Source organism: Lampetra planeri, chromosome 35 (assembly GCF_965212315.1).
Source record: "Lampetra planeri chromosome 35, kcLamPlan1.2.h2, whole genome shotgun sequence".
Classification (NCBI taxonomy): Eukaryota; Metazoa; Chordata; class Hyperoartia; order Petromyzontiformes; family Petromyzontidae; genus Lampetra; species Lampetra planeri.
Window position 1 is genome coordinate 9288887 of NC_136141.1, and position 25634 is coordinate 9314520.

The 25634-nt window shown below is 45.4% G+C and overlaps 2 protein-coding genes across 3 annotated transcripts in view; one reads left to right on the forward strand and one right to left on the reverse strand.

Moving 5' to 3' along the window:
- LOC144730369 (TOM1-like protein 2) overlaps positions 1–9007 on the reverse strand; it is a 62686-nt gene extending 53679 nt beyond the window's left edge. For both annotated transcript variants that reach the window (XM_078611142.1, XM_078611141.1), the window contains exon 1: positions 8909–9007. In XM_078611142.1, coding sequence (XP_078467268.1) covers positions 8909–8960 — 52 coding nt within the window. In that variant the 5' untranslated portion in view covers positions 8961–9007. The remainder of the gene's footprint in view (positions 1–8908) is intronic.
- An 8722-nt stretch (positions 9008–17729) lies between these two features.
- Positions 17730–23905, forward strand: LOC144730217 (protein SPO16 homolog). The gene is made up of 4 exons (XM_078610831.1): positions 17730–18202; positions 19538–19706; positions 21781–21859; positions 23147–23905. The coding sequence occupies exons 1-4, from the start codon at positions 18073–18075 to the stop codon at positions 23312–23314; spliced, it is 546 nt and encodes a 181-aa protein (XP_078466957.1). The 5' UTR covers positions 17730–18072; the 3' UTR covers positions 23315–23905.
- Positions 23906–25634: the final 1729 nt, after the last annotated feature.

Below are 25634 nucleotides of genomic sequence, written 5' to 3' on the forward strand. Positions count from 1 at the left end.
GACCGGTTTAGATAATCATCACTAGTGTTGGCCGTGAGCGGGAATCGAACCCGGGTGGCCAAGTTGGTAGGGCAGCGCGCTAACCCCTACACTACCGCTCCCTCACGCACACACACGCGTAGCGCAGCATGCTAACCACGTGTGTGCGTGAGAGAGCAGGGGTTTCCAATCGAGGGTCAGACTGACGACAACATTGACAAGTCTCAGGCAGCTACTGATGCTGTGGTCCCTCGGTTAACAATATTTAATTGTTCCGCAAAAAACATCGTTAATTGAAATTATCGTTGATCGAATGTCACAAATACATGATAAAGGCTTAATTTCTTCCAAGACGATCGGAAGTTGACCTTTTTGACCTTAAAGACACGTAAGTTTAGTAAATAAACGTTATAAGAACATATTAAAGTAATGACATTAATAGAAAAATATGGATAAATAATTAAGAGCAAAAAAAAGGTGCCTAAATAGAGCATAAAATACAAATGATTACCTTAGGCTATGAAGATGGATGGCCAGTTGCTCTCAAAATGCTCATAAAAGGGCAGGTCACCGATTGGCTGAGGTCTGCCGAGTCCACTTCGGAAGCGCTCCGATTGGTCGAAATTTGCAGCCCACGTGATATCCTAAAACATAATTTCTCCAAAACGTATCGCTAATAGAAACAATGGGGACCCTATGGGAGGCAGATCGTTAATTGAAATATCGTCCATCGATGCCATCGTAACCCGAGGGACCACTGTATGTAAAAAGTCAATAACAACCTCTATTACTGATGTTCCTAACAGATGTAATGCGATAGGAAATGAATTTACATGACATAAGATGAGAAATGAGAATGTATTCAAGCCAAGTCAATGTATTTTTTGCTTAACACGTTGGTGGCCTTTCTGGCACGAACGTGCCACCTAAAGCGCACCATCACATCAACACCCCCATAAACATTAAAAATAAACTATTTCATACAGTGAGACAGGGTGACGTAAAATGAAAGGAAGTTGTGGCTGCGAGTTATTTGTTGTACGCAAGCGTAGAGAGATGACTGTGGTGATGACGGAGTCGACTGTGCGCATTCGCTTCGGGGAGGTTGTCCCAGACAGTGGAGGTCGTAATCGGGTACCCGGTACCCGATACCCGTACACCCTACCCGATACCTGTACCCTACCCGATACCCGTACCCTACCCGATACCCGTCTACCCGTACCCAGCCGGGTACGGGTACCCGTTTGCGACCCTGGTGCGGCCGGGAATGGGTAGGCCGTGAGTCACTGGTGAGTCACTGTTTGTCACTCATTTCCCAACGTCTTGTCTCTTCTCACAATTCAAGTTCCTAGAATCAACCCACCCATGCCTGCAACATGGCTTCATCCCAGAGGTCGCAATCGGGTACCCGTACCCTACCCGATACCCGGCCGGGTACGGGTAGCCGGGTATCGGGTAGGGTACGGGTACCCATTTGCGACCCTGGTGCGGCCGGGTACGGGTAAGGAATCAAAACCCGTTTGCGACCTCTGCAGTGGACACTGCTGCAAATGAGAAAGATATGTTCCCCATGGCTTTTGTTTGGTTGTTGGTGGTGGTTGGAGGAGTGTGTGGGTTGAGAAGCGAAGTAATCTGTTGTTTTGCTTGGATCTGTATGAGGTTTCTGATGATACAAGGTGGAGCTTGGTGGTCGTGTATTGCTTTGTACGTTAATAGGATGGTGATGATTTTGGAAGTGTAGGGCTGGATTTGACTGGTAGCCAGAGAAAGTATTTGTTTGAGTTTGTGTGATGTGGGATAATTTCTCGTAAATTTTAAATGAGTCGAGCTCCACAATTATTCTGAATGATTTGAAGACTTTGTAGCGGTGTTTGAGGTTTGCTGTGTTTAATAGTCAATTGGTAATGACCCCGTGGGGCTGGATTAACGGAGTCTGTCTGCCTCCATTTGCCAAGTGGTGGAGCGGTAAGAGGCTTTGTCTTTTTGTGTGAATACCTGGTTATTTCTGCATTCAATCACCAAAGCACAATTTTATTCCGATGTAAAAGATTCCGTGACATTCACAAGTAAGCCATTATAAATTAGAGTTGTGGCTGAAATTACATTTTAAAAATCTGACCATTACGTACTTTTATATAAATGTCTAAGTGTTGCTCTTTACACCGGAATTTTCTAAATGAAAAATTCATGTGAGACTGTAAACTGCAAGTAATAGGTGTGAATATTCCAGGTTGCGATTGGGGATACTAAATGGGAAATGTAAATTTAGCCTTTTCATTCTACAAAATAAAACATCCTGTTCACTTTAGTTGCTATCAAGATTTTGACCAATGATTCAGAAACGTTAGTCCCTCCAGAGTTGCCTGGATGCAGGTTTTTGTCGACTAAAGTTGAAGTACTTTCAACTTAATTTCCATAATTTGTATATAATAAAAACGATGGTTAATATTTGGGAGGGTTGATAAGCTACTGTAGACTGCTACGTGAAAAACACAGGCCGTTTGTCACTCACATCTATTTTAAGTCCCTGGTTAATGCCACTTAAGTAAATTCTTAGATGGATTCATCATGTCGTTCACGTTTGGGCATGCATGTAGTGTATTATGTTTGGGCAGGAAGGGATTTTACATTCTTGGCCACAGTAAACGGGGTCACAGCCACCCTACATGCCCATGGACTGATACATCAATAAGTCATTGACAGTGGGACAATGCATACAATCGATAAAATGTCGATAGATTCTAAGATAACAAAAACACACACACAAACTTGCCTTAAATAATGTCTTCTCCAGTCACTGTGGGGGGTTGCCTAGCCCTGCTTCTTTCTCACTGCCTCCTGTTACCTCTGCAGGCTTGTGTTTCAGGACAGCGGCGAGGGCACGTGGGCTACTTGGCTCTCACCAAGTGAGAATTGCAAATAGCGGCCAAAAAGAGCAACGTTGGGGGCAGGGGGGGGCGGGCAGGGAGAGGGGTGATGAGCAGAGGATGCCCACATAGCATGAGAATGCGTTATGACTGATACCTGATCAGTGACCCTGGATTGTCTGATGTGTCAGGTGATGCCGGATGAACCGAGTAAGCCAGACACCTAATTACAGATGAGCACATCACAAGATACCCTTCAGCACCTGTGTTAACGTCAGAGAAAATGCACGCACCTTGAATGGAAATTCAACAATTATCAAACTCAACGAAGCAGGAACATGTTTTTGTGTTTCATCATGGCGCTGCACACAGTCACTGGAAAACAGTAATTCTAAAATTCCTGTTGACTGCAAAGGGGCAACAATCAGCCTTAAGAACATCCCTCATCCCAATGCCTCACCCGGTGACCACGTGTCTTCTGGCCAGCTGAAAAGTCTGCATGCAAAGTGAATGAGCACTTTCTTCAAAGCCGCTCTCTCGCCGGTTTGAAGCCTCAAGGTTGCCAGTGATCTCCTAAGCACAAACAGGCAGCAGCAGAGCAGCCGAATGGTCGGCACTCCCCCCAACCGGGCCAATTTGCACAAAGTCGATGACTAGATTCATGTAGCCTGCCAACACAATTTCTGAGTCATTACCAATGTGCTTATTCTGCTGAAAATTCTACAATTTAGCATACGCTTAGGTATGTATTAAACTAATGATCAATTACCATCAAATTCACTGCTTCTAAAGGAACTATGGAAGAGCCAGGATTCTCTACAAAGGCTAGGATACCAAGCTTGGACATCAACCCATTGAGTCAAAAAGCAATCCCTGATATTTTTTCAAACACTGTAATATAATCTTTGACAGCTCTTCATACATTGCTTTGTATAAAATGCTCAAAACAGCAAATGTAAGTTTAGCTGTAGTGTTGTCCAATAAGCTCAAGCCTGTGCTTATTCAGCATGTGGTTCAATATAATCACAGCTCGCATCCACGTACAGCAAATAAGGTGTGCCCATTCGGCACATTTATGAATTAAAAACCATAAAATATGAATAAGAACATAAAATATTGTTTCTTCACACCAAGTTCTCGATTGAACAAAGCGTCCGATTTGTAAAACGTGTGAGATAGAATTTGCGTTTCATAATGTAAAATGTTCTTTGGTGTGAAATATAGCAGATACAATATGGTATGACTTATCGGCATAACAAGCCAGGCATCTAGAATAATGCAGGGCACACACAGCGCACACCTGTTTAAAACATCCCTTATTCAGCCTGAAATGAGGATCTGTTGGTTGTGCTGCTTGCGAACACTTCATAGGCCCCATAGGGCAGACATTAAGAGGCAGTAGAAAGTGCACCGAATCCATCCAGCTTCATTGTTTCACCAGCCTTGACGCATCATCATATCAACCATGCTTATCCAATGCTGGCTGAAGGCCTGAAGGCCTCCCATGTCACCACCACTCCTCCCAATGTCCTGCTATAGCACAATCCATCTCGTACATGTGGATTCACGAATTGCTCCATCTCCACAGTGGTTCTTCTCTTTGCAGGGCATTTAAAATGTGTCCCTAGTGTGGATAAAGCGGCCTATTGAAATGACTGAATCTTTTCTTATCTTTATATATCCTGGAGAAATCGGATGACTTATTAAGCTTTTTTTCACAGATATCAACACCTCCGCATTAGTTATGTAACATCACCTTGCGGGGGCTATAATTATTAATAGCACAAATGGAATATAAAACTGGAGGGGGAAACAGAGAAACCAATAAAATTAATAATTAGCGTCAGGAATTGTTGTGGCATGGATGACGTGGCCACCACATAACAATGCAACGATGACGGGACACGAGTGGAAGGGGGTGAGGCACCAATGATTATCCCCTCAAGTAAACTGACCACACAGGAGAACAAAGAAAAACCGTTCCATTTATACAACCCAGATAACACAACGGGTTTTCAAACAGGAACGCGAAGATAAAAATCCACCAATGTAATGGGCCTGCCTGGTGGTACGCCAAGCGCCGTTTGAGGGCACCTATTTGGGTGATGGTTAAAAGCACTTCCCGTTTGCTACGCCGTACCATGCACTGTACCTTAAACGTTGAGGCTTAAGAGTATGAGGTCTTTAAATTCCCACTGCCAGCCTCTTTTTTAGAAGGTCACTAGCATAAGTACCCGGCGTTGCCCGGGTGAAAAATATATTTCTTAATAACCTTACATATATACACACCCTCACCACTCTCCCTCACCAATCACACCCTCACCAATCACACCCTCACCAATCACACCCTCACCAATCACCACTCACCACTCACCCTCACCACTCACCATTCACCCTCACCACTCTCCCTCACCAATCACACCCTCACCAATCACCACTCACCCTCAACACTCACCCTCACCACTCACCCTCACCATTCACCCTCACCATTCACCCTCACCACTCATCCTCACTAATCACACCCTCACCAATCACCACTCACCCTCACCACTCTCCCTCACCACTCTCACCCTCACCACTCTCACCCTCACCACTCACCCTCACCACTCACCCTCACCACTCACCCTCACCACTCACCCTCACCACTCACCCTCACCACTCACCCTCACCACTCACCCTCACCACTCACCCTCACCACTCACAATCGCCACTCACAACCGCCCTCACCATTATATTTTTGCCCCAGTCAACGCCGGATATTTCCCATTCGTAGCAGTTTATATCAACTCTATAACGAACTTATATTAAACAGGAAGCGCGATCCTAAAGTAATTTACAACCTTCGATTAGTCCTTTGTGCGATTCAAAGAATCGATTCCTGGCATGTTGGGGGTTTACATTTTGAATGATAGTTTCATTTTCATTGGTATGTTATGTTTTAATGTTTTCAGGAGTTTTTAATTACATTTTTGCCCCGGTCAACGCCGAATATTTCCCGTTCGTAGCAGTTTATATCGACTTTAACCAACTTATAGTAAACGGGAATCGTCCGAATCTAAAGGAATCTACAACCTTCGATTCCTTTGCGCGATTCAGAGAATCGATTCTTGGCGCGTCGGGTTTAAAAGTAATTACACAGTTGTATTTTCATTGGTATGTAATGTTTTAAAGTTTTCAGAAGATTTTAAATGTATTTTCACCCCGGGCAACGCCGGGTATATCGAGTTTATACCACAAAGTCGTCGCTTGACACGGGTGGGGTGTCGAGGCCTAGTACCGTGCAGAGCCTCCGGCCTCGCCTAGATTGCCCACCCGGCTGAGGCTGGGTACAGGGGCCGTTACCCCCCCCCGCGCTACAATAATACTGTGTAATCGCTATAATTTTATTATCTACCGACCCTATAATAGTAATTGCACACATTGGGGTGGGAGGGGAGTGAAGAGGACGTGAAACTTTGATGAATTTACCTCATAGTCGCGTGTTAATGCGTGCGCATATTTTTAACGGGAATTAAAAATGGCGTCCACCCCGCAGCGAATGCGTCGCTACCCGTTGCCAGGGGCAACCGCCGTCCAATGAAACTGCGTATGGTCCGGCGACACACAGACACACACACAGACAGACAGATTTGCGATTTTATATATATAGATTAAACTGCCACAGCAAACAAGGGGTGTGGTTGTCCATAACTGGGGTCCTGTTCATTATTGAAAATGTATTACAACATTGTTAGAGCTCGGGAAATAACACAATGCGGCACTGTACAAAGACAAACATCCCAAGGATGATGATAGCCTTGACAGACTGTAGGGGCAAGTGCTGTTAGCGACGTAGCACCTAAGAATTCCGGCACGGCACACGAGGTGGTGCGTGGCCAGCAACACGTCCGGCCGCCTTTGTCTCTCCCAGTCGCGATGTTTTTACTACACACTGCACCAGGTACTCATTTGAGGCCGAGTAGACCTAGGGGAGGGCCCAGGACTGTGAGCGGGAATCGAACTCGGGTCTCCGGGTTAGTAGCGCGGCGCGCTAACCGCTTACACCGCACTCTGATTTGATCACGAGTCACATCTCCAAACCTCCACGGATCTGCTTTGGTGACACACATCGCATTGAGATCTGAGAGTCCCAGGTGTTCGTCAACATCTTGGCCGAGAATGAATCAACAATCACCGATAATAAAGACAATTATTGAAGCTAAATTGTCATGCGTTGCTGAAGATCAATAAAGTGGGTTTTTTTTTTTGGTAACCGCATAAGATGTTTCCAACATTTCACTCACGCAAATGACGGGATGCAGTAATTCGAATTATTTATTCACGGATTATAACAGACGACACCTCGGTTTGCATGCGTTCCATCGTAGGATGGCGACGCGACTTGACAGCCTGGGTAGAGAGGCCATCATTAACCCACTGGGTGGATCGCCACTGATAATGACATCTTTACCGATGCGCTGTAGTGCAATGCAGTGTTGTGTGTAACCATACACGTGGGGAGACTACATTCACCATTAATACAGGTTGCTTGGGTAGATCGCGTAAATATATAAATGCGTCGTTACCACCCAACACAGCCAACTAGTAAGGGTTGTCACGTAAACAGAACGTGGCCAATTCGTTACGATGTACAGCACTACACCGGTGTGTTGGAGAGCAAATCCACAACATTTGCAATCCGAGTACGACGTTTCATGGCCGTGTCTCCACGACACTGAAGCAAGATGAGCAACCCTACACATTTTGGGCCGAGTCAACCTGCAGGAAGTCCCCCGGCCCCACCCAGCCTGTGCGCTTCGGACAAGCACACACCACGCCGCAGCCGTCGTTGCGAAGCACACACAGACACACACACAGAGACACACAGCACACAGGGACACACACCACACACAGAGACACAGCACACACACAAAGCACACACACAGCCACAGCACACACAGACACCACAGTCACTTACTTACAGGGGGCTAGGTGTACCAGGCTGTGTGTACCAGGCTAGGTGCACCATGCTGTGTGTACCAGGCTGTGTGTACCAGGCTAGGTGCACGCGACAGAGCCGCCAGGGGGGTGATGATGATGATTGTGGTGATGATGATGGTGACGATGATGATGGTGGTCATGATTATGGTGATGATGGCGATGACGGTGACGATGGTGATGACGATGTTGATGGCGATGACGATGATGGTGACGATGATGATGGTGGTGATGATGGTGATGATGACGATGATGGCGACGACGATGATGGTGATGATGAATTATGGTGATGATGTTGACGATGATGATTATGTTTTTGTTTAACGGCTTGACCCAGACTACACACAGCAATCCCAGCAGGCGTCACGGCGTTGTGCATGCGATTGACGTGGAAGACAACATTCGGGGTAATAACCCCACAGTCAATCCGCCGCTGCCCACGCCATGCCGATCAAGGGGGTGGTTTGACCATACTTCACCACCACCACCACCACGCAAGTGAGGCGGAGGGAGGAGGAACTCCGATCACTCGCCACTGATGTTGACCGTGGCCCGGAAATCATCGTAGGGGGCAGCACCGCGTTAACCACTGCGCCACCGCTCCTCCCCCCCACCCCTAACGCGATTCGTCATCACTACCAGCCATGGTAAATCCACTGCTGGATGATCAGGCCTCCACAAAACCACCGCTCACAATAACAATCCAACCCCGACACGTGCACACGAAGCCGCGTATCCCCTCGGACAGACAACAGCAGCAGCAACAAGCGACGGGCACGGACAAAGATACACCAAAAGGACAACGCCTATTAGACGCAGTGCCACTCGAATGTTCTCACTCACACCGCAGTAGCAGAAGCAGTAGCATCAGCAGCAGCCATAGGCGGTGGCAACACCTTCAACACGCATGGCTCTCGCTGCTGCTTCCTATCTGCAAAACCACAGCCGCGAGCCACAGTGCCACGACTGGCTCCAACGTCGCTAAACGCTTTCCTGCCACGTCGCCGTATTGTTGTTGTTGTGCTGCTGCTGCTGTTGTTGTTGTTGTGAGTGAAGTGAAGCGAGGGATCGGCTGTCGCTCTCACCAATGCGTTGCCCGACGGGAGAGCTGAACGCGTTGAGCAGCAGGAACGCCATGGCGGAACACGTGACCCGGTCACGCGCGCGCGAGTAGCCCCCACCCCCTCTACCACCACCCCCTCTTCAGCAGCCCCCACTCCCTCCACAGCAGCCCCCACCCCCTCCACAGCAGCCCCCACCCCCTCCACAGCAGCCCCCACCCCCTCCACCACCCACTCTTCTTCAGCCCCCACCCCTCCACCACCCACTCTTCACCAGCCCCCACCCCTCCACCACCCACTCTTCAGCAGCCCCCACCCCTCCACCACCCACTCTTCTTCAGCCCCCACCCCCTCCACCACCCACTCGTCTTCAACCCCCACCCCTCCACCACCCACTCGTCTTCAACCCCCACCCCTCCACCACCCACTCATCTTCAGCCCCCACCCCTCCACCACCCACTCATCTTCAGCCCCCACCCCCTCCACCACCCACTCGTCTTCAACCCCCACCCCTCCACCACCCACTCATCTTCAGCCCCCACCCCCTCCACCACCCACTCTTCTTCAGCCCCCACCCCTCCACCACCCACTCTTCACCAGCCCCCACCCCTCCACCACCCACTCTTCAGCAGCCCCCACCCCTCCACCCACTCTTCTTCAGCCCCCACCCCCTCCACCACCCACTCGTCTTCAACCCCCACCCCTCCACCACCCACTCATCTTCAGCCCCCACCCCCTCCACCACCCACTCTTCAGCAGCCCCCACCCCTCCACCACCCACTCTTCAGCAGCCCCCACCCCTCCACCACCCACTCTTCAGCAGCCCCCACCCCTCCACCACCCACTCTTCTTCAACCTCCACCCCCTCCACCACCCACTCGTCTTCAGCCCCCACCCCTCCACCACTCACTCATCTTCAGCCCCCACCCCCTCCACCACCCACTCTTCAGCAGCCCCCACCCCTCCACCACCCACTCTTCAGCAGCCCCCACCCCTCCACCACCCACTCTTCAGCAGCCCCCACCCCTCCACCACCCACTCTTCTTCAGCCCCCACCCCTCCACCACCCACTCTTCAGCAGCCCCCACCCCTCCACCACCCACTCTTCTTCAGCCCCCACCCCCTCCACCACCTACTCGTCTTCAGCCCCCACACCTCCACCACCCACTCATCTTCAGCCCTCACCCCCTCCACCACCCACTCTTCAGCAGCCCCCACCCCTCCACCACCCACTTTTCTTCAGCCTCCACCCCTCCACCACCCACTCTTCAGCAGCCCCCACCCCTCCACCACCCACTCTTCAGCAGCCCCCACCCCTCCACCACCCACTCTTCTTCAGCCCCCACCCCTCCACCACCCACGCTTCTTCAGCCCCCACCCCTCCACCACCCACTCATCTTCAGCCCCCACCCCTCCACCACCCACTCTTCTTCAGCCCCCACCCCCTCCACCACCCACTCTTCTTCAGCCCCCACCCCCTCCACCACCCACTCTTCAGCAGCCCCCACCCCTCCACCACCCACTCTTCTTTAGCCCCCAGCCCCTCCACCACCCACTCTTCAGCAGCCCCCACCCCTCCACCACCCACTCTTCTTCAGCCCCCACCCCCTCCACCACCCACTCTTCTTCAGCCCCACCCCTCCACCACCCACTCTTCTTCAGCCCCCACCCCTCCACCACCCACTCTTCTTCAGCCCCCACCCCCTCCACCACCCACTCTTCTTCAGCCCCCACCCCCTCCACCACCCACTCTTCTTCAGCCCCCACCCCCTCCACCACCCACTCTTCTTCAGCCCCCACCCCTCCACCACCCACTCATCTTCAGCCCCCACCCCTCCACCACCCACTCTTCTTCAGCCCCCACCCCCTCCACCACCCACTCTTCTTCAGCCCCCACCCCCTCCACCACCCACTCTTCAGCAGCCCCCACCCCCTCCACCACCCACTCTTCAGCAGCCCCCACCCCTCCACCACCCACTCTTCTTTAGCCCCCACCCCCTCCACCACCCACTCTTCAGCAGCCCCCACCCCTCCACCACCCACTCTTCTTCAGCCCCCACCCCCTCCACCACCCACTCTTCTTCAGCCCCCACCCCTCCACCACCCACTCTTCTTCAGCCCCCACCCCCTCCACCACCCACTCTTCAGCAGCCCCCACCCCTCCACCACCCACTCTTCTTCAGCCCCCACCCCCTCCACCACCCACTCTTCAGCAGCTCCTACTGCTACTGTGATGACGTCACCACGGCCTGCCCTCCCCCACTCGTGACGTCATCGCGCACTTTAACTAACTAATTCACTACTTTACCCACTGCAGGTCCACTCAGATATAATCTCTTTTTCAGAAGTAACCTGGCCACAAAGATACCTCAACGAACATTGCTTTTCTCTTTTTCAGAAGTAACCTGGCCACAAAGATACCTCAACGAACATTGCTTTTCATCACGTGTAACGAACATTGTCACGGCTCCTTTTAAGGAATCAGATCTGAATATTTATTTAGACTGCAGGAGGAATCCGATGAGCTATAAAGCGCTTTTGTTTCACAGATGTCCAGTAGGGGCGAGTAAGAACGTTACAACGACAAACAGAACAAAAATACGATAGTTAACGCAAAGTACAAGAAAGTTAAACAATAACCAAAACACATACAGTACAAATACAATTTAGCTTATTTTTCACAAGCGACCTGGCCACAGCTCAACAAAGTGGCTTGTCAACATCATGGAGGGAAATTTATAGCAGAAAAGTATTAAACCACTAAACTATTTTTTATTTTACCAGGTAATGCGCATTGAGCTAAAATAGCTCTTTTACAGAAGTTACCTGGTCACAAATGACAATCTCAACTAAATTATGATTTAAAGCTTTCGTGACTGCAGGGATTCATATTATTGGTTCTTTCGGTAAAATCTCGTAGACGGGAAATAATAAAACAATAAAAATATATAATATATTTTCTAATATATAACATATTTTTATTGTTTTATATTTTTATTATGTTATGATTTCCCTTCTACGTGACTTTACCGAAATAACCAAGAATATGAATCTCAAATAAGTTGCCTATCTTTATAAGGAAGCAGTATTAAGGCCACAGTGTTATTTGACAAATATATGGCATTTCAGTTGTTACCATTTGTGCTTGTGCACCACTGCCAACACAAGCAGCATCACCAAATAATTATTTGACCTGGTATATTACATTGAAAGTTGAATGTTAGGGTTTGTTTACGTATGATGTCATCGCGCAAACACGTAGCATGATGTCATCGCGCAAGCTCATAGCATGATGTCATCGCGCAAGCTCGTAGCATGATGTCATCACCGCCAGGAGGCGTTACGTAGGCGGAGCCACGTTCCTGGGCTGTTTGCGCGTGTCGTCATCACGCACGCTCGTGTTGTCACCACGCATGCCCGTGTCGTCATCACGCATGCCCGTGTCGTCATCACGCACGCCCGTGTCCTGCATCGCGCTGTGTAAGAACCGCGATTATCGTCCGTTTTGACTAAACATCGTCATATCGCGATTATCGTCAGTCAATAATTGTATGTATTCCTGAAATATATCGTTTCTTGACAGAAATGCCTCATTGAATGCCTTCAATTAAAGTATGACGATCACTTAAAGTGATAAACAATTGATATATTTACACATTTAATTCGCGCCTTGTAACACATTTCCCTCATAGAGTAACAACATTGTAGTTAGGTGACGTCTCCTCATTACCGTTGAAGTATTTCGCAGGTAAATTTGACGCCCAAGTTCTATTCCAGCTCACGGTCAACACAAGTGGCGAATGATCTGAACCGTTGCTGGGCCTCCCCTAGGTCGACTCAGCCTCAAATGTGTAGTAAACATCGCCACTTGGGGAGACAAAGGCGGTCGGGCGTGGTGTTGGCCACCCACCCCCTCGTGTGCTGCTCGCTAACAACACTTGCCCCCAACAGTTTGTTACAGGCGACACAGGAGGGGATCTTTAACTTTGCAGAATTTGTGTAACTTTATTGACAAAGTCACGTAGGCAAAATAATAATAATAATAATTTTTTAAATAATAAATGAGTTACTTTTATTTTATTTTGTTATTATTTTTTACGTAGGTAAATAATAATAATAATAAAAGAATAATAAATGCGCACAACTCATTTATTATTTTACTTTATTATTATTTTATACGTAGGTAAAATAATAATAATAATATAAAATACGACTAAATGAAAATAACTCATGTATTACTATTTTATACGTAGGTAAAATAATAATAAATTTATAATAGATGAAAATAACTCATTTTTTATTATTTTATTCTTATTTTACCTGCGTGACTTTACCGAAAGAACCTAAGAGTATGAATCCTTGCAGTCACAAAAGCTTCAAATCTAGAATTTATTGACAAGTTTTAGAGGCCGTCTTACTTTCCGGAGCGTCTTATAATCCGCAGAAGTCGGTATTAATTTTTACTTAGTGTTAAATATCGTACGCGATACTGTATTTAGTGTGCCACTACTTACGCGGCAAATAATGGGTAGTAATGCGGATTAAATTCTACAATGTAATGATTGAGTGCGTGTACGCATTATCATCACTCGTATCGCTGACGAACGTAATATCCATGACGCGTATAAGAGTTCTCAAAGATTGTAAAGTTACGATTATTATGATTCATGTTGAGTGAATGTATAGCTAATTCGTACTTGAACTGCGCCAATGCAACAATACAATACATTACCAATAACAAAGTTAGGGGAAGCTGATATCGCGATAATCGTCATATCACGAAAATTAACAGCTTATCGTGAAGACGATATCGCAATAATTCCATAGAATACTTGGCATTATCAAAAGCTTGTGCAAAACTCCCAGAGATAATCCGTGTTCAAGTCCAATTGAATGAATGACAATCGTGTGTGGATAATAAGTGCGCTGATTAAACAGCGCACAGATGGATCAATGTTTGTATTTACAGCAGGAAAACTGTAGAACATTACTCTTAGGTTTTTTCGGTAAAGTCACGTAGGTAAAAATAAAAATAAATAATAAAAATAATAATAGAAATCAAATAATATTTTTTTATTTACATTATTATTTCTAATTAAATTATTATATATTAATAATATATTTTTATTTCTATTGTTTTTATTATTTATTTTTGTTTTTACCTACGTGAATTTACCGAAAAAACCTAAGAGTATGAACCCTTGCAGTCACGAAAGCTTCAAATCTAAAACTGTAGAACGATTTCGACTGCATGAGTCTCATCAGCAGTGCGTGCTTCGTGTCGAGTTTGCGATGACGAATCCTCGTCGCGAGTAGAACTCGCACAAGAGATTGGGACACATCTATGGGTAGACTGATGAACACAAACGCGTGACAATAAAACGGGTGTTAAGATTCATACTCTGGTTCTTTCGGTAAAGTCACGTAGGTATCAAATACAAAATACCCACGTGACTTTACCGAAAGAACCAAAGAGTATGGATTCCTGCAGCCACAAAAGCTTAAAATCAAGGGTGTTAAGATGTTCAAACGCCAAAATAAAGCTATTTCAAGGCATCAAGTCTGCGTTGACCAAACATACTTGGGGCAAAACATGCAAACACACGTGCTATGATAATATATACATTGCCTTTTAAACGTATTGCCCTACACCAATCAGTTAATATGTTATCGTAGAATGTTTGTTTGCATGTTTTGTTCTCAAGTATGTGTGGTTTAATGCCGTACTTGGCCCTTCCCCCTCTCCAACCATTATATATACGGAGTGGTAGCTCTTGCAATCTCTCATTTACTTGATACAGCTGTCGTGGCTGTGACGGTTCCACCTGAAGACGGAAGCTTGTGTTGCCTCCGAAACGTCGTGATTTTTATTTTATTTTAGTTTACTTTTATTAATTGTAATGTTTTACCTACGTGACTTTACCGAAACAAACTAAGAATATTAATCCTTGCAGTCACGAAAGCTTCAAATCTAGAATTAATGCAGACTTTATGCCTGGAAATAGGAGTTATGGGTAGACTGTTCCCCATCGCAGGAATTTGGAATCGCCTTCTCAATGAGTTTAACTCCACCCAGTGGTGGCTTCACCACACAGGAGGTTGAGTTGCTGGGTGAGTGGTGGGGGTTGTGTGACACGGGAGTTATTATTTTTCTCACCACTTTGGTACTAAAGCGCAGTGCCCATTGTTGAATGACAGAAAATGACACATCTAACGATGTGAACAGGAATACACAAGGCAATAAAACAATGCCAATGTCAATACAATGACATATTGATGTTAAAAAAGTGCGAGATCTGTGAGACTTGTTGGCCGTCCGAGAGACAAGGTGCAGATGTTAGCACTAAATACATTGAAATACTGTAGCCTATACACGATTCTCGAGACTCACAACTATCAAAGGGTCCTATCAATTTCACAAATGGCTGGTGAAGGAGTATTATTGTGTGAAGTGATGGGGGGAAGGGAAGTTGTTAAAAGGGGTCAAAGAGTATAGAGGGTGTGTAAGAGGGGGGAGATGTGATGGGTGGTGGAGCAGTGATGTTGTGAGTTGTCTGGAAGAGGGATGCGTGCGATGGGTTGTGAGGGGAGGAAGCGATGGCTTGAGGCAAGGCCGTAATCATAATATATATTGGGGGGGACACATACCCCCCAATATTCAAATATGCCCATAATGTGGTTATGGTTGTACTTTATTAATCCCTAATCTCAAACATTACATACAATGAAGCAAGAAAAGGTAAAAAAAGAAAAAACAGAGCAATGTAATACAATACACTATTAGACATTATTGTAAAAAAAAGTCCATCCAAATGTGTTAGTGAATTTTTTAATATTTTAGGCAGAAAATTAGTTTTAAAAAAAATTTCTGGGAGTAACCCCCAGACCCCCTGGAAAATATTGGTCCTTCCCAATGTTGACTCCATGGCTACGGCCTTGGCTTGAGGTGATGGGGCACAGGGCAGTTGTTGCGGGGATCGTGGCTCGAGAGGGTGTTGATGGCAGGGCATTCAAGGCTGGATGAATTGCAAGTGCTTGCGGTTGGACGCCTGGTATCGCCAGCGACCACGAGGGGGCGCTAATGAGACCACACGTTCGTTTCACGCGTCGGCATTCGCGACCAATATAATCCAGGTTTTTTTTGGGTTGGGGGCCATCCATAAATGACGTCACGCACCTTGGGGGGGGGGGGGTCAGACATTTGTGACGATGTGTGACAAGGGGGGGGTTTGAGAAATGTGACGTCACATCAAAATGCGCAACTTTAAATAAATATAGACAACACGTTCTACTTAATTAAATAGACTTTTTAATAAATATTTTCTCCTACAACATCAGAGTGCAGCGCCACATTAAATACGAACTACAATGAAAATAGTTTAAAGCGATTTGAAGCATGTTTTATTTGGGGGGGGGGCAGAACGTTGTGACGTCATATTTGAGGGGGGGAATTCTGACTTTTTGTGACGTCGTGTGACGAACGGGGGGGGGGGAGTAAAAATCGTCCAAAATCGCGTGACATCATTTATGGACGGCCCCTAAAGGTGGTTGAGAAAGGGTGAGGAGAGGTGATGGGGCATGGGAAACTGGGGGGAATGAGTCATGGGGATGAAGAAGGGATGGGGTGTTAGTGCTGTTTGAATATTTGGCTGTTTAAATATCCACAAGATAATCCACTTCGTTGGGCTATCATTTGTTATCAGGTCGCTTCTGACAAAGAGTTATATGGCTCAGTGGGCCTTACCTGGTAAAATGGAAACAAAATGTAATGTAAGTTATCTAAGTGTGAAAATGAGTCGTTCATGTACGTTTCAGCTGCGGTGACGCGCGGTTATCAGTATGGAGGCAGACGCACCCGTCATTGTCAGCTCCTCCCTGAAGGTGAACTCTAAAGCAAAAGCATGATCGACATCATCAAGCAACCTCATTATTATTAGCCTTTTGTTCCTTATAGATGTGCAGATGTTGTTGCACACTTGGCATGGAGCCCATTCGTCAAGATAAAGTGGTGTCCTGTAGCTACGGCACCCGCACTTTGACAACCAACGCGAATCACAATAACCAAAAACATCGCAAGTGAATCATCACATGTTCACATGTATGCGTGTGTGTAAACGAATCTGGTGTATTGCATCGAATGCAAATATTGTTGGCTCCGTTAGGGGCCGTCCATAAATGACGTCACGCACCTAGGAGGTGGGGGGGGGTAGACATTTGTGACGATGTGCGATGAGGTGGGAGGGGGGTTGAGAAATGTGACGTCACATCAAAATGCGCAACTTTAAATAAATATAGGCAACACGTTCTGCTTAATTAAATAGACTTTTTAATAAATGTTTTCTCCTACAACATCAGAGTGCAGTGGCACATTAACTACGCACTACAATGACAATAGTTTAAAGCGATTTGAAGCATGTTTTTTTTGGGGGGGGGGGGGCAGAGCTTTGTGACGTCATATTTGAGGGGGGGGGGTTGACTTTTTGTGACGCCGTGTGACGAAGGGGGGGGGGGGTGAAAAATCGTCCAAAACCGCGTGACGTCATTTATGGACGGCCCGTAACACGGAGGAGATCGCTCCTTGTCCTCTGCTGCTTCTAATTCTAGCACAGGGAATCGCCAACCTGCGGCTCTGGAGCAGCATGCGGTGGATCCTTGGCTGCCCACTTGCGGGCAGCCGTTTATTTTTTGTTTGAAAAAAATAAAAAAATAAAATTGACCGTAAAGATAATTGATTAAATATGGCAAGGAATGTGTCACTGTGGAATGTCTTGGTGACGACAAAATGTACAATAGTCAAACTATATTGTTGAAGAATAACTAAACGGGAAAAACCTAAATATATGCAGTTTATTCCATCACCTATTTTGTTTATCGAAGTCAGAATGTGTTTGTCATCTGCTGTATACTTGCTATGTAGAAGTCGCTCTTCGTGTGATGAGGCTCTCGAACTATTTTGGCCAACAACCCCAAAAAATGGCTCTTCTTCTTTCAAAAGTTGCCGACCACTGTTCGAGAATGACTCCCCTGGTCATCCGCCAGCCTGTACCCCCTCTTCAATGTCTACCTGTGGTTATTTCTCCATTATACTCCAACCTTCCTGATACTCTTGCCTTTCCTCCCAACATGTGCCCCTCACTTTTGTACAGCATCTTGATGTGGTGTCACATTCATGAACTTTACTGCTCCGAATGAAAGCTGGCTTGTTGCGTCCCTCGTGTTTCAAGGAGCACGAACTCATCCAGAAGTTAGCGGAGTGCAAGATGAAGGTGCGCTACTCTGATTCCGTTGGACCAGGCATCGTTATTTTTCCACGTTCAGGTAGAGTTGATCGCACCTTCTCTCACTCACTCACTCACCCGTGTGCCAACGGCATTGTCTTGCGACAAGGTGGCCGGCAAGGTTGACTCAGCGGCTCAAAGTCAGAAGGTTGCGACTTCAAATCTTGTTTGACTCAGGACTTCGTGGTGATTTCAAGTGGTTGCCCTTTGAAGACCGCTCCCATCCCCCGTCATAGGAATGTGGGATTTTCGGTACTGGGCCAGGCTGTAAACTGGAGATGAGCACTGCCTCATTGCTCATATGAGCAGGAAATCCTAACGAGTAGTGAATGACAAGTCGACTAACACACAAAGGGCCATTTGTCTCACTGCAGCGAGTATGGCTGTAATGGTGCAGAGATTCCTATTGATCTTGCGACACGTGTATCGAGTCACGTCACCTCTCTGTTGGAGTACAAAAGCAGCACGGCTGACACCAATGGTTAACCAGGTTATCCTGTGTACTGTGACAGGTGTTATGGTCTCAGCCCGTTCGCGAATAAGTGCATTTTAAATTTTGCCATTGCGTTTTTGTTGCATTAAGCCCGCCTTGAAAACAGAAAAGTTCGTAACCCACAGCTCACTCGCCTAGGGGTTGTGGTGCGATAGGCTCGTCAAGAATACCAGCGCACCAAATAAATTGTGGCCTCAATACAGCATATAATCTGCCATTGTTGAGGATTCCAGTAGTGAAAGATGACTCATAGATAGCAGAGTCTTGGTGTTGATGATGAAATATGAACGAAACCTAAATATAATAAAATTAACACGTGTTGATGAATACTGCACCACATGTTAACAATAGTGCTCTGTGAGGCGTTGATTCCAATGCCTCACAGATGTAATATTATAAATTAACTTTTTTACTCTGTATTGCTTTGGCAAATACGCACTACTCTATTGATCAAATCATTGGGCTGTAAGACGTTATTATTATTAAGCATTTTGTTGCCGCAGACTATATTATAATCTGATATTACTGCAATGCTTTCAATTTGTCACGCGCACTTTAAAAGCAAAATAGAAATAATGTGAATCGGCATGAACGTTTTTTTTGTTGTTGCAAAAAACGATGAAATTCAGCGTAAAAATAATACAATTTCACATTTTGTGATAAAAAAACATTACAATTCACAATTTTTTTTAAAATAAAGCAATATCCCAATTATATTATTGGTAAACGTAACGGATATTATTTTATAATGCTGAAGTTACAACTGCGCACGTTTTCAACACGTGAAGTCCCTCGCAGCGTCGAAGGCTGCCCCGCTCTGGAATACGCAACTTTCCCACCGAGCAAAGTTTCCAGTTCTGTTATTTTTGCGGCTGAGTGCAGGTGTGGCCTTTAAGCTTGTCACAGTGGAGGAAATGTCTGAGGGAATGAAGAGCCCCGTCCTGCTCGAGATTGAAAAGTTCTCATCGGTGCATCGCAACAGCTTTCTCTTACTCATCGCCAGCTTCCACGGACAGAAGGAAATGCAGAGTATGCACCACCTGCAGTTGAGGTATGGGGGGAAGACACGTTTTTCACTTGGTCACGTGAGCGTGATGCCACCCGCCCGAGAGATCGAACACGCCCAGCCTTTGGTTTTTTCGAATTAGTGGAATGCTACGTGGACACTTTCGCAGTGTTTTTCAAACGAAGCTTTACCGAACGCGCGTCGTGTGGATAGTGTGTGACACTTTGTGTTGCGAGTGTGTTGCATAACGCACGCAGGTGTGAGTATTGATTGTGGGGGAATTTCAGTCGTACGGGAAGCGAGCCCACCATCATCTCTCTCTGCCCACATCGCGTGCCGTCCGCTCGCACTCTCGCTGCCGCGTGCTGTCTTCGTATTGCTGGTTGTTTTTTTTTTACCACATACGAATTGCTAGAGCTCACATAATTGCCAATAGCTATGTAACGATTCCACTATAGCTTAGCCGACGGGTTTTTGTTTTACGTTTCATTTACGCACACGCACACTATATGTTTTACTTGCAACAAAATATGCTGAGTTTGTTTCCACCGCATTAGTTGAAATGTATGACTAAAGCAAGCAATGTAATTGTTAAAATTGCTCATGAATATAAAAAACATACATTTGCAATTGATATACATATTGTGTACAGTCATTGAAAAACATATGAAATGGAATATAAACTAAAACACACCGTTTATCTTTGGAAAGCCTAAAAATGTGAACAAAGAAAAACTGAGGAAAAACATTGTAAAATTCCAATGAAGCATAGAGAGAGAGACATACGCGCATCCTGAGAAATATACTGAGCACGGGAAGAGGAACACTTGAATCATGCAACAAGATGCAATTAAAGGCATTACACTGAGTGTCAATATAAGTCAGTGGGCTTTGGCAGGACACGTTTGCGAGAAGGGACGATGGTCGGTTGTCGAACCTTACAATGTCAGAATCAGAATATTTATTTATACTGTATGTTGAACTTCTTTCGCACCGTACATAGCCAACCGTGCTAATCGGAGATGCTGGGGAAAGGACAACAAACTAAACACAAAAAGTAGTTCTTAAGAAATTAGTTTTCAATTTAGATTTAAAATTGCATAGCTCCAGTGGCTTCCTGATAACAACAGAGAGGCAGCCGAGAGATAGAACACACCTCGGAGTACGTCCAGTGTGGAGATGAAGCAATGATATCAGCTCGTGTGCAAGGGCTATATGGATTAAGCATAATCACAGGACCGTGAGATATGATGACGGCTTAATCCAGCAGTGGATGGATCATGGCTGATGATAATTTGATTAGAAAAACTAAAATGGTGAATTCACTGTGCAGCATTTAGTCTTCAACAAGACAATATGCATGATTGCATGTGCCTCTGAATGTCCTTTTAAGTTCAATGTGTGCACGTTATAGAATTCAATAATGAATGAATATGCGGTTTGATAGTCTATTATGGTAAAAACTAAATATCAGAAGGCGTGTTCGGCAAAATGTATAAAATTGCTCATGCGCCTACGAGTGTACACTCCTCAAGATCATTCTGTCCAGGAAGCACCCGTTCCCACAAATACAGATAACTTTGAAGAACTGAAGTTTTTAAACATTGCGGAAAACCTAATTCGTGTTTTACAATATCGGATTAACAAACAGCGATACATTTCAGAAATTGTGGATTTACTTAAGGAGTTTGTCTCTTAAGGTCGTAATATAAATATAAGTGATGTATTGGGTATTGTGAGAAGGAGATCAGTGTCAATGTTGTTTAACAGTGCACATTTTTTCTGAACTATATGAAGATGCCACGTGAGGTACAGACGTCACGTTTGAGTTAGGAGATGGGTTACTGTGTTTAAGGTAATGCCCGTGTGGTGATTCAGAGAGCTTGACTTTAACAAAAGCGACTTGCAAGGAAAGTATTATGCCCTCTGCGTATTCGTGAATGCGGAAGATGTCGGTACAAGAACAAAAATGTACGGCACTATAAAATTCTGAGCAGAAAAACTTTAACTGAACAAACAGCATGCACGTAGATGCAGTGCAATGCCTTGCAAGCATACGCAATTGACAGTGTGTAACTCATAAACGCTTCACCGCTCGATTTATACACGTATTTTACAGATTCTTAACGACGAATCTGAAAATCATGCCAGTACACAACATTAAGGAAGTGATGTCAGTCATGTCCACCATCACGAAGGTACGCACGCACATCTCACCGAAAAAAATAAATCCACGTATAGCTTTTAATTTGAACCGTTAAGATGCCCCCGAATAGTGGACTCCCAATCATGAGCAACACTTTTCCCTTTCCACGAAGGCCGTCAAATGCGATGCGAAGGGAATTCAAGTATTGCTGTTCTCCCCAATCAGCCCGCAGGTGTACTCTGCAGAAGTTTGACCGCACGTTCATTGTGGTGGCGAGAAAAAAAAAGTAGGCACTGTAATATGTCAGAATCAGACTGTATTTATACAGGAAGAATCCGATGAACTATAAAGCTCTGTTTTCACAGATGTCCGGTAGAGCCGGATGGCTCAGGGTGACAATGTTTATCTTTCTTGGAGAACTCAACTAGGATTGCAGAAATGAGAGGTTATATTTGATATTCATATTTATGAATGCAACTCGCAGACCACACGTCCTTTGGACTGCACCGTCCATCCTCCAGGCAGCCAGCAAAAGTTTTTCAACATTGTATAATAGTATGATTTAATAGCATGATAGCCTATCACACACATTTGTGTGCTATACACGGCCGGGGTTAAGGGTGGGTGGGGGGGTTGGAGGCGTGATGATGTGGGATGCAGGTGATGTCATCGCCGCACACGTGCCAGCCAGCCAGGAATCCAGCCAGAAAAACGTTGTCGAACATAGTATGATGGGAACCACTGTTTCATCTGCTTTGTTACAGATATTATAGTTTAAATGTGTATGTAGGACAGACTACTGAAGGATATTGTGTGAAGGCCTTCATGTCGCTTTAGGCCCAATGTCACATCACAGTGACATATTCACATGATTCAATTCAAGAAACTTGTCAACTCTATTACAAACTTAGGAGTGCTAATGTTGCTGGTTGTTTGACATTTCGGACCTTTGGACCCGTGCACAGAAACTGGATTAAAAAAAAAAGTTTGTTTCATCACCAGGAGTTAAAAATGTAAATAAAATGTCTTTATTGTTCTATTAACGGTTTAAATATTGCACATTCAGGTCACCTGTATGGTGCTTCCTGACTTACTTGTGTGCCATTAAACATGGCATACATTATACATGATGATTAAATAAAACCAAAATACAGGTTGCAATATCAGTGTTCGGCTAAAAGATAAGATTGGTCACCTGAGCAGCATCAAGACCTGTATCGTAGGCACATTGACTTTCGCACCCTACGTAAGCCAACCGTGTTGATCGTAGCCGACCACGGCTATCGCCGCGCATTGCAGTGTGCCAACGTGCATTGACCATGCGCCGTTGCCTCTGCAGATGATGAGCAAACCCGTGGCTGATATCATGAAGCAGAAGATGGCCATGGTTTCCGCCATGGTCGTGAACAAGAGCCCCGTTTGGCATCTTCTGCAGCACATAAACATCCCAGCTGAGAGTTCACCCCCTGGTCCCACCACAAGCTCGTTGATGAACAGGGACGGCTAGGGGAACAGATTGATGCGTGAAACCCCCATTGTTGGTTTTGTCTCACGTTGTGGCTGTCACATCGACAGACCTGCGTTGCAATATGGGGAAGCCAAATGCCTTAAACGTTCGACATCAATTCCGCATTCGTTGTTATTTCACTCAAGGACCATTGTTTCTTGTTTCGCAACTGGAAGTGTATTTTATTGAGTGACCATGTTTCATACGTTACATCTTTAGCTTTCGCATGAATGTGCATGGATTCAATGTTTTTTTTTTACAAGAAAATTGTTTTTTTGTAACTGCTTGATGAATGCCTCACTACTGTGACACTGCAGTTTTGCTTGCTTAATGGTAATTTATGTTTGCAATATTTTCGATTCCTCGTTTGATGCAGTTTTTTTGTTGTTTCTGATTGCTTTACTTAATTGCTGTGCAATGTTTTTTTTCCTTTTGTCATTTTCTTAGCTAAACGAATTTATTATTGAAAGTTGAGTTATGTTGTGAAATATTTTCGATTTCCCACGTGACACCGTTTGTTTTTTTGCTCTGATTTATATTCGCTTCATCGCTGAACATCGCGTTATTTGTTTTGCTTTTGATAGTTTGGGTACCCAGGTCATTCTTGCAAATGAGACTCGTCCTTGGTCTCTTCCTGTTAAACAAAATAAACTTGGACTTGTGGTATCCTGTAGAGGCGTACGTTATGCTTTGTCCACGTGAACACCGATCTTAGACATTGTGTTTAAACGATGCATCTAAGCATTTTAGCTCTTTAACCAGCTACCTTCACTGCCCGACCCTTTTTCCTTGGTAAAACTGTATGTCTTGTGAGCCATGTGTTCTGTCTTTTTCAGTAACTTAAAGCATTTCTTTTTTGCCAAAGGTCCTTGGCACAGATTTCATGTAATTTTTTGTTTTTTTTCAAACCCCTCCCGTTTCGGTGTGCGTCGTCATTGTGTATTTCACACAGCTCCGCAGTAGAGCTCGCAGCTCGCAATGAGATTACCAGTTCCAATCGAGACTGGAGCTTTCACCACAGGCAGAGTTTGACTTCTATATTTGGCGGTAGGGGCGGAGGCAGGAGTTCGCTTTGTCCCTCACATTAGGAATCGAGGGTGCATGTAATTGATTAATTAATGCTCATAATTGTAAATTACTGAAAATAAATTAATAAAGGTGTCCAGTTTGGGAGGGGCGTTGCCCCCCCTCCCCTTGTCTCCCCGCAAACTCCACCCATGGGTTTTACTCAATCCATCATCTATCCAAGCTTCCACAGAGGCTACGATACGGCTTAATACCATCGATTATACACTCACGTTGCAAATCTCACCTTGCCATACGAAATAAGATCTTCTCCAGGGTCGATTAAAATTAGTACCACTTTGTTGGGGGGGGGGGAGTCAACAGGGATTTCCAACGGAGAGACTGTCCCTCCCCGCCCCGCCACTGGAACGTGGAATTTCCGCGACTGGCTCATGGCGGTAAACAGGAGATGAGCACCACTACTGCAATGCTCATTCGAGTTGTAAATCAATCACCGATATGACAAAAATGTTCAGAGTTTACATTCAGTTAAACTTTCAAGTTAATTATTGCACCATATAATGTAGTGCATTTCGGTCTTATTGTGGCCCCGTGTGGCCTTGAGAATTGTCCTAGTTTTGGTTCAGTCAGTCTTGCCGTAGGTGCTATGCGCGTGGCACCGCCATGAATGAGCTTTGACAAAAACTTCCATCAATAATCCTGACGAATTTTTCCCAACTACAACAACGATGTAGTTCACTCAAACGCATCTATTGTGTGCCGCGTAAAACATACACCGCGTGAAATCGAGAGAGGGCAAGATGAAACGGAGGAAGACGGTGGGAGGGATGGCAGCAGTGAGATGAAATCAAATGCTTCGGAGGCCACTAATCGACAGAAGCAACGATGTATGTTGAACTTCTTTAGCACCGTACATAGCCAACCGTGCTAAGCGGAGGTGCTTAAAGGGGAGTAGAGTGAGGGCCTTGCCCAGGTGTGGAGGATTACAGACTGACAACAACAAACAACAACAAAACAATCTGAAAGCTGCACGCAGTTTGACCAAAAGTACAATCCTCAAAATCTTTATATATATGTTTACACATACTTCAATTGAATGAAACGTTTGAATGTTGGATGGTACAACACATAGAAAACACAATGTTCAGACTAAATCTTGACTTAAAGCTTTCGTGACCGCAGGCATTCATATTCTTTGGGTCTTTCGGTAACGTCACGTAGATAGGTTCAAATTAAAGAAAATAACAAAAAACTACGACGTTTCGATGTGTTGCGATCGAAACTTCGTAGTTTT

Bases quoted from the DNA above. Each gene is read 5' to 3' on its own strand.
- LOC144730217 (XM_078610831.1), top strand. From the start codon at position 18,073: ATGAAAGCTGGCTTGTTGCGTCCCTCGTGTTTCAAGGAGCACGAACTC. The intron at 19,707-21,780 runs GTATGGGGGGAA...CGTATTTTACAG, and splicing joins ATGCACCACCTGCAGTTGAG to ATTCTTAACGACGAATCTGA. The intron at 21,860-23,146 runs GTACGCACGCAC...TTGCCTCTGCAG, and splicing joins TCATGTCCACCATCACGAAG to ATGATGAGCAAACCCGTGGC.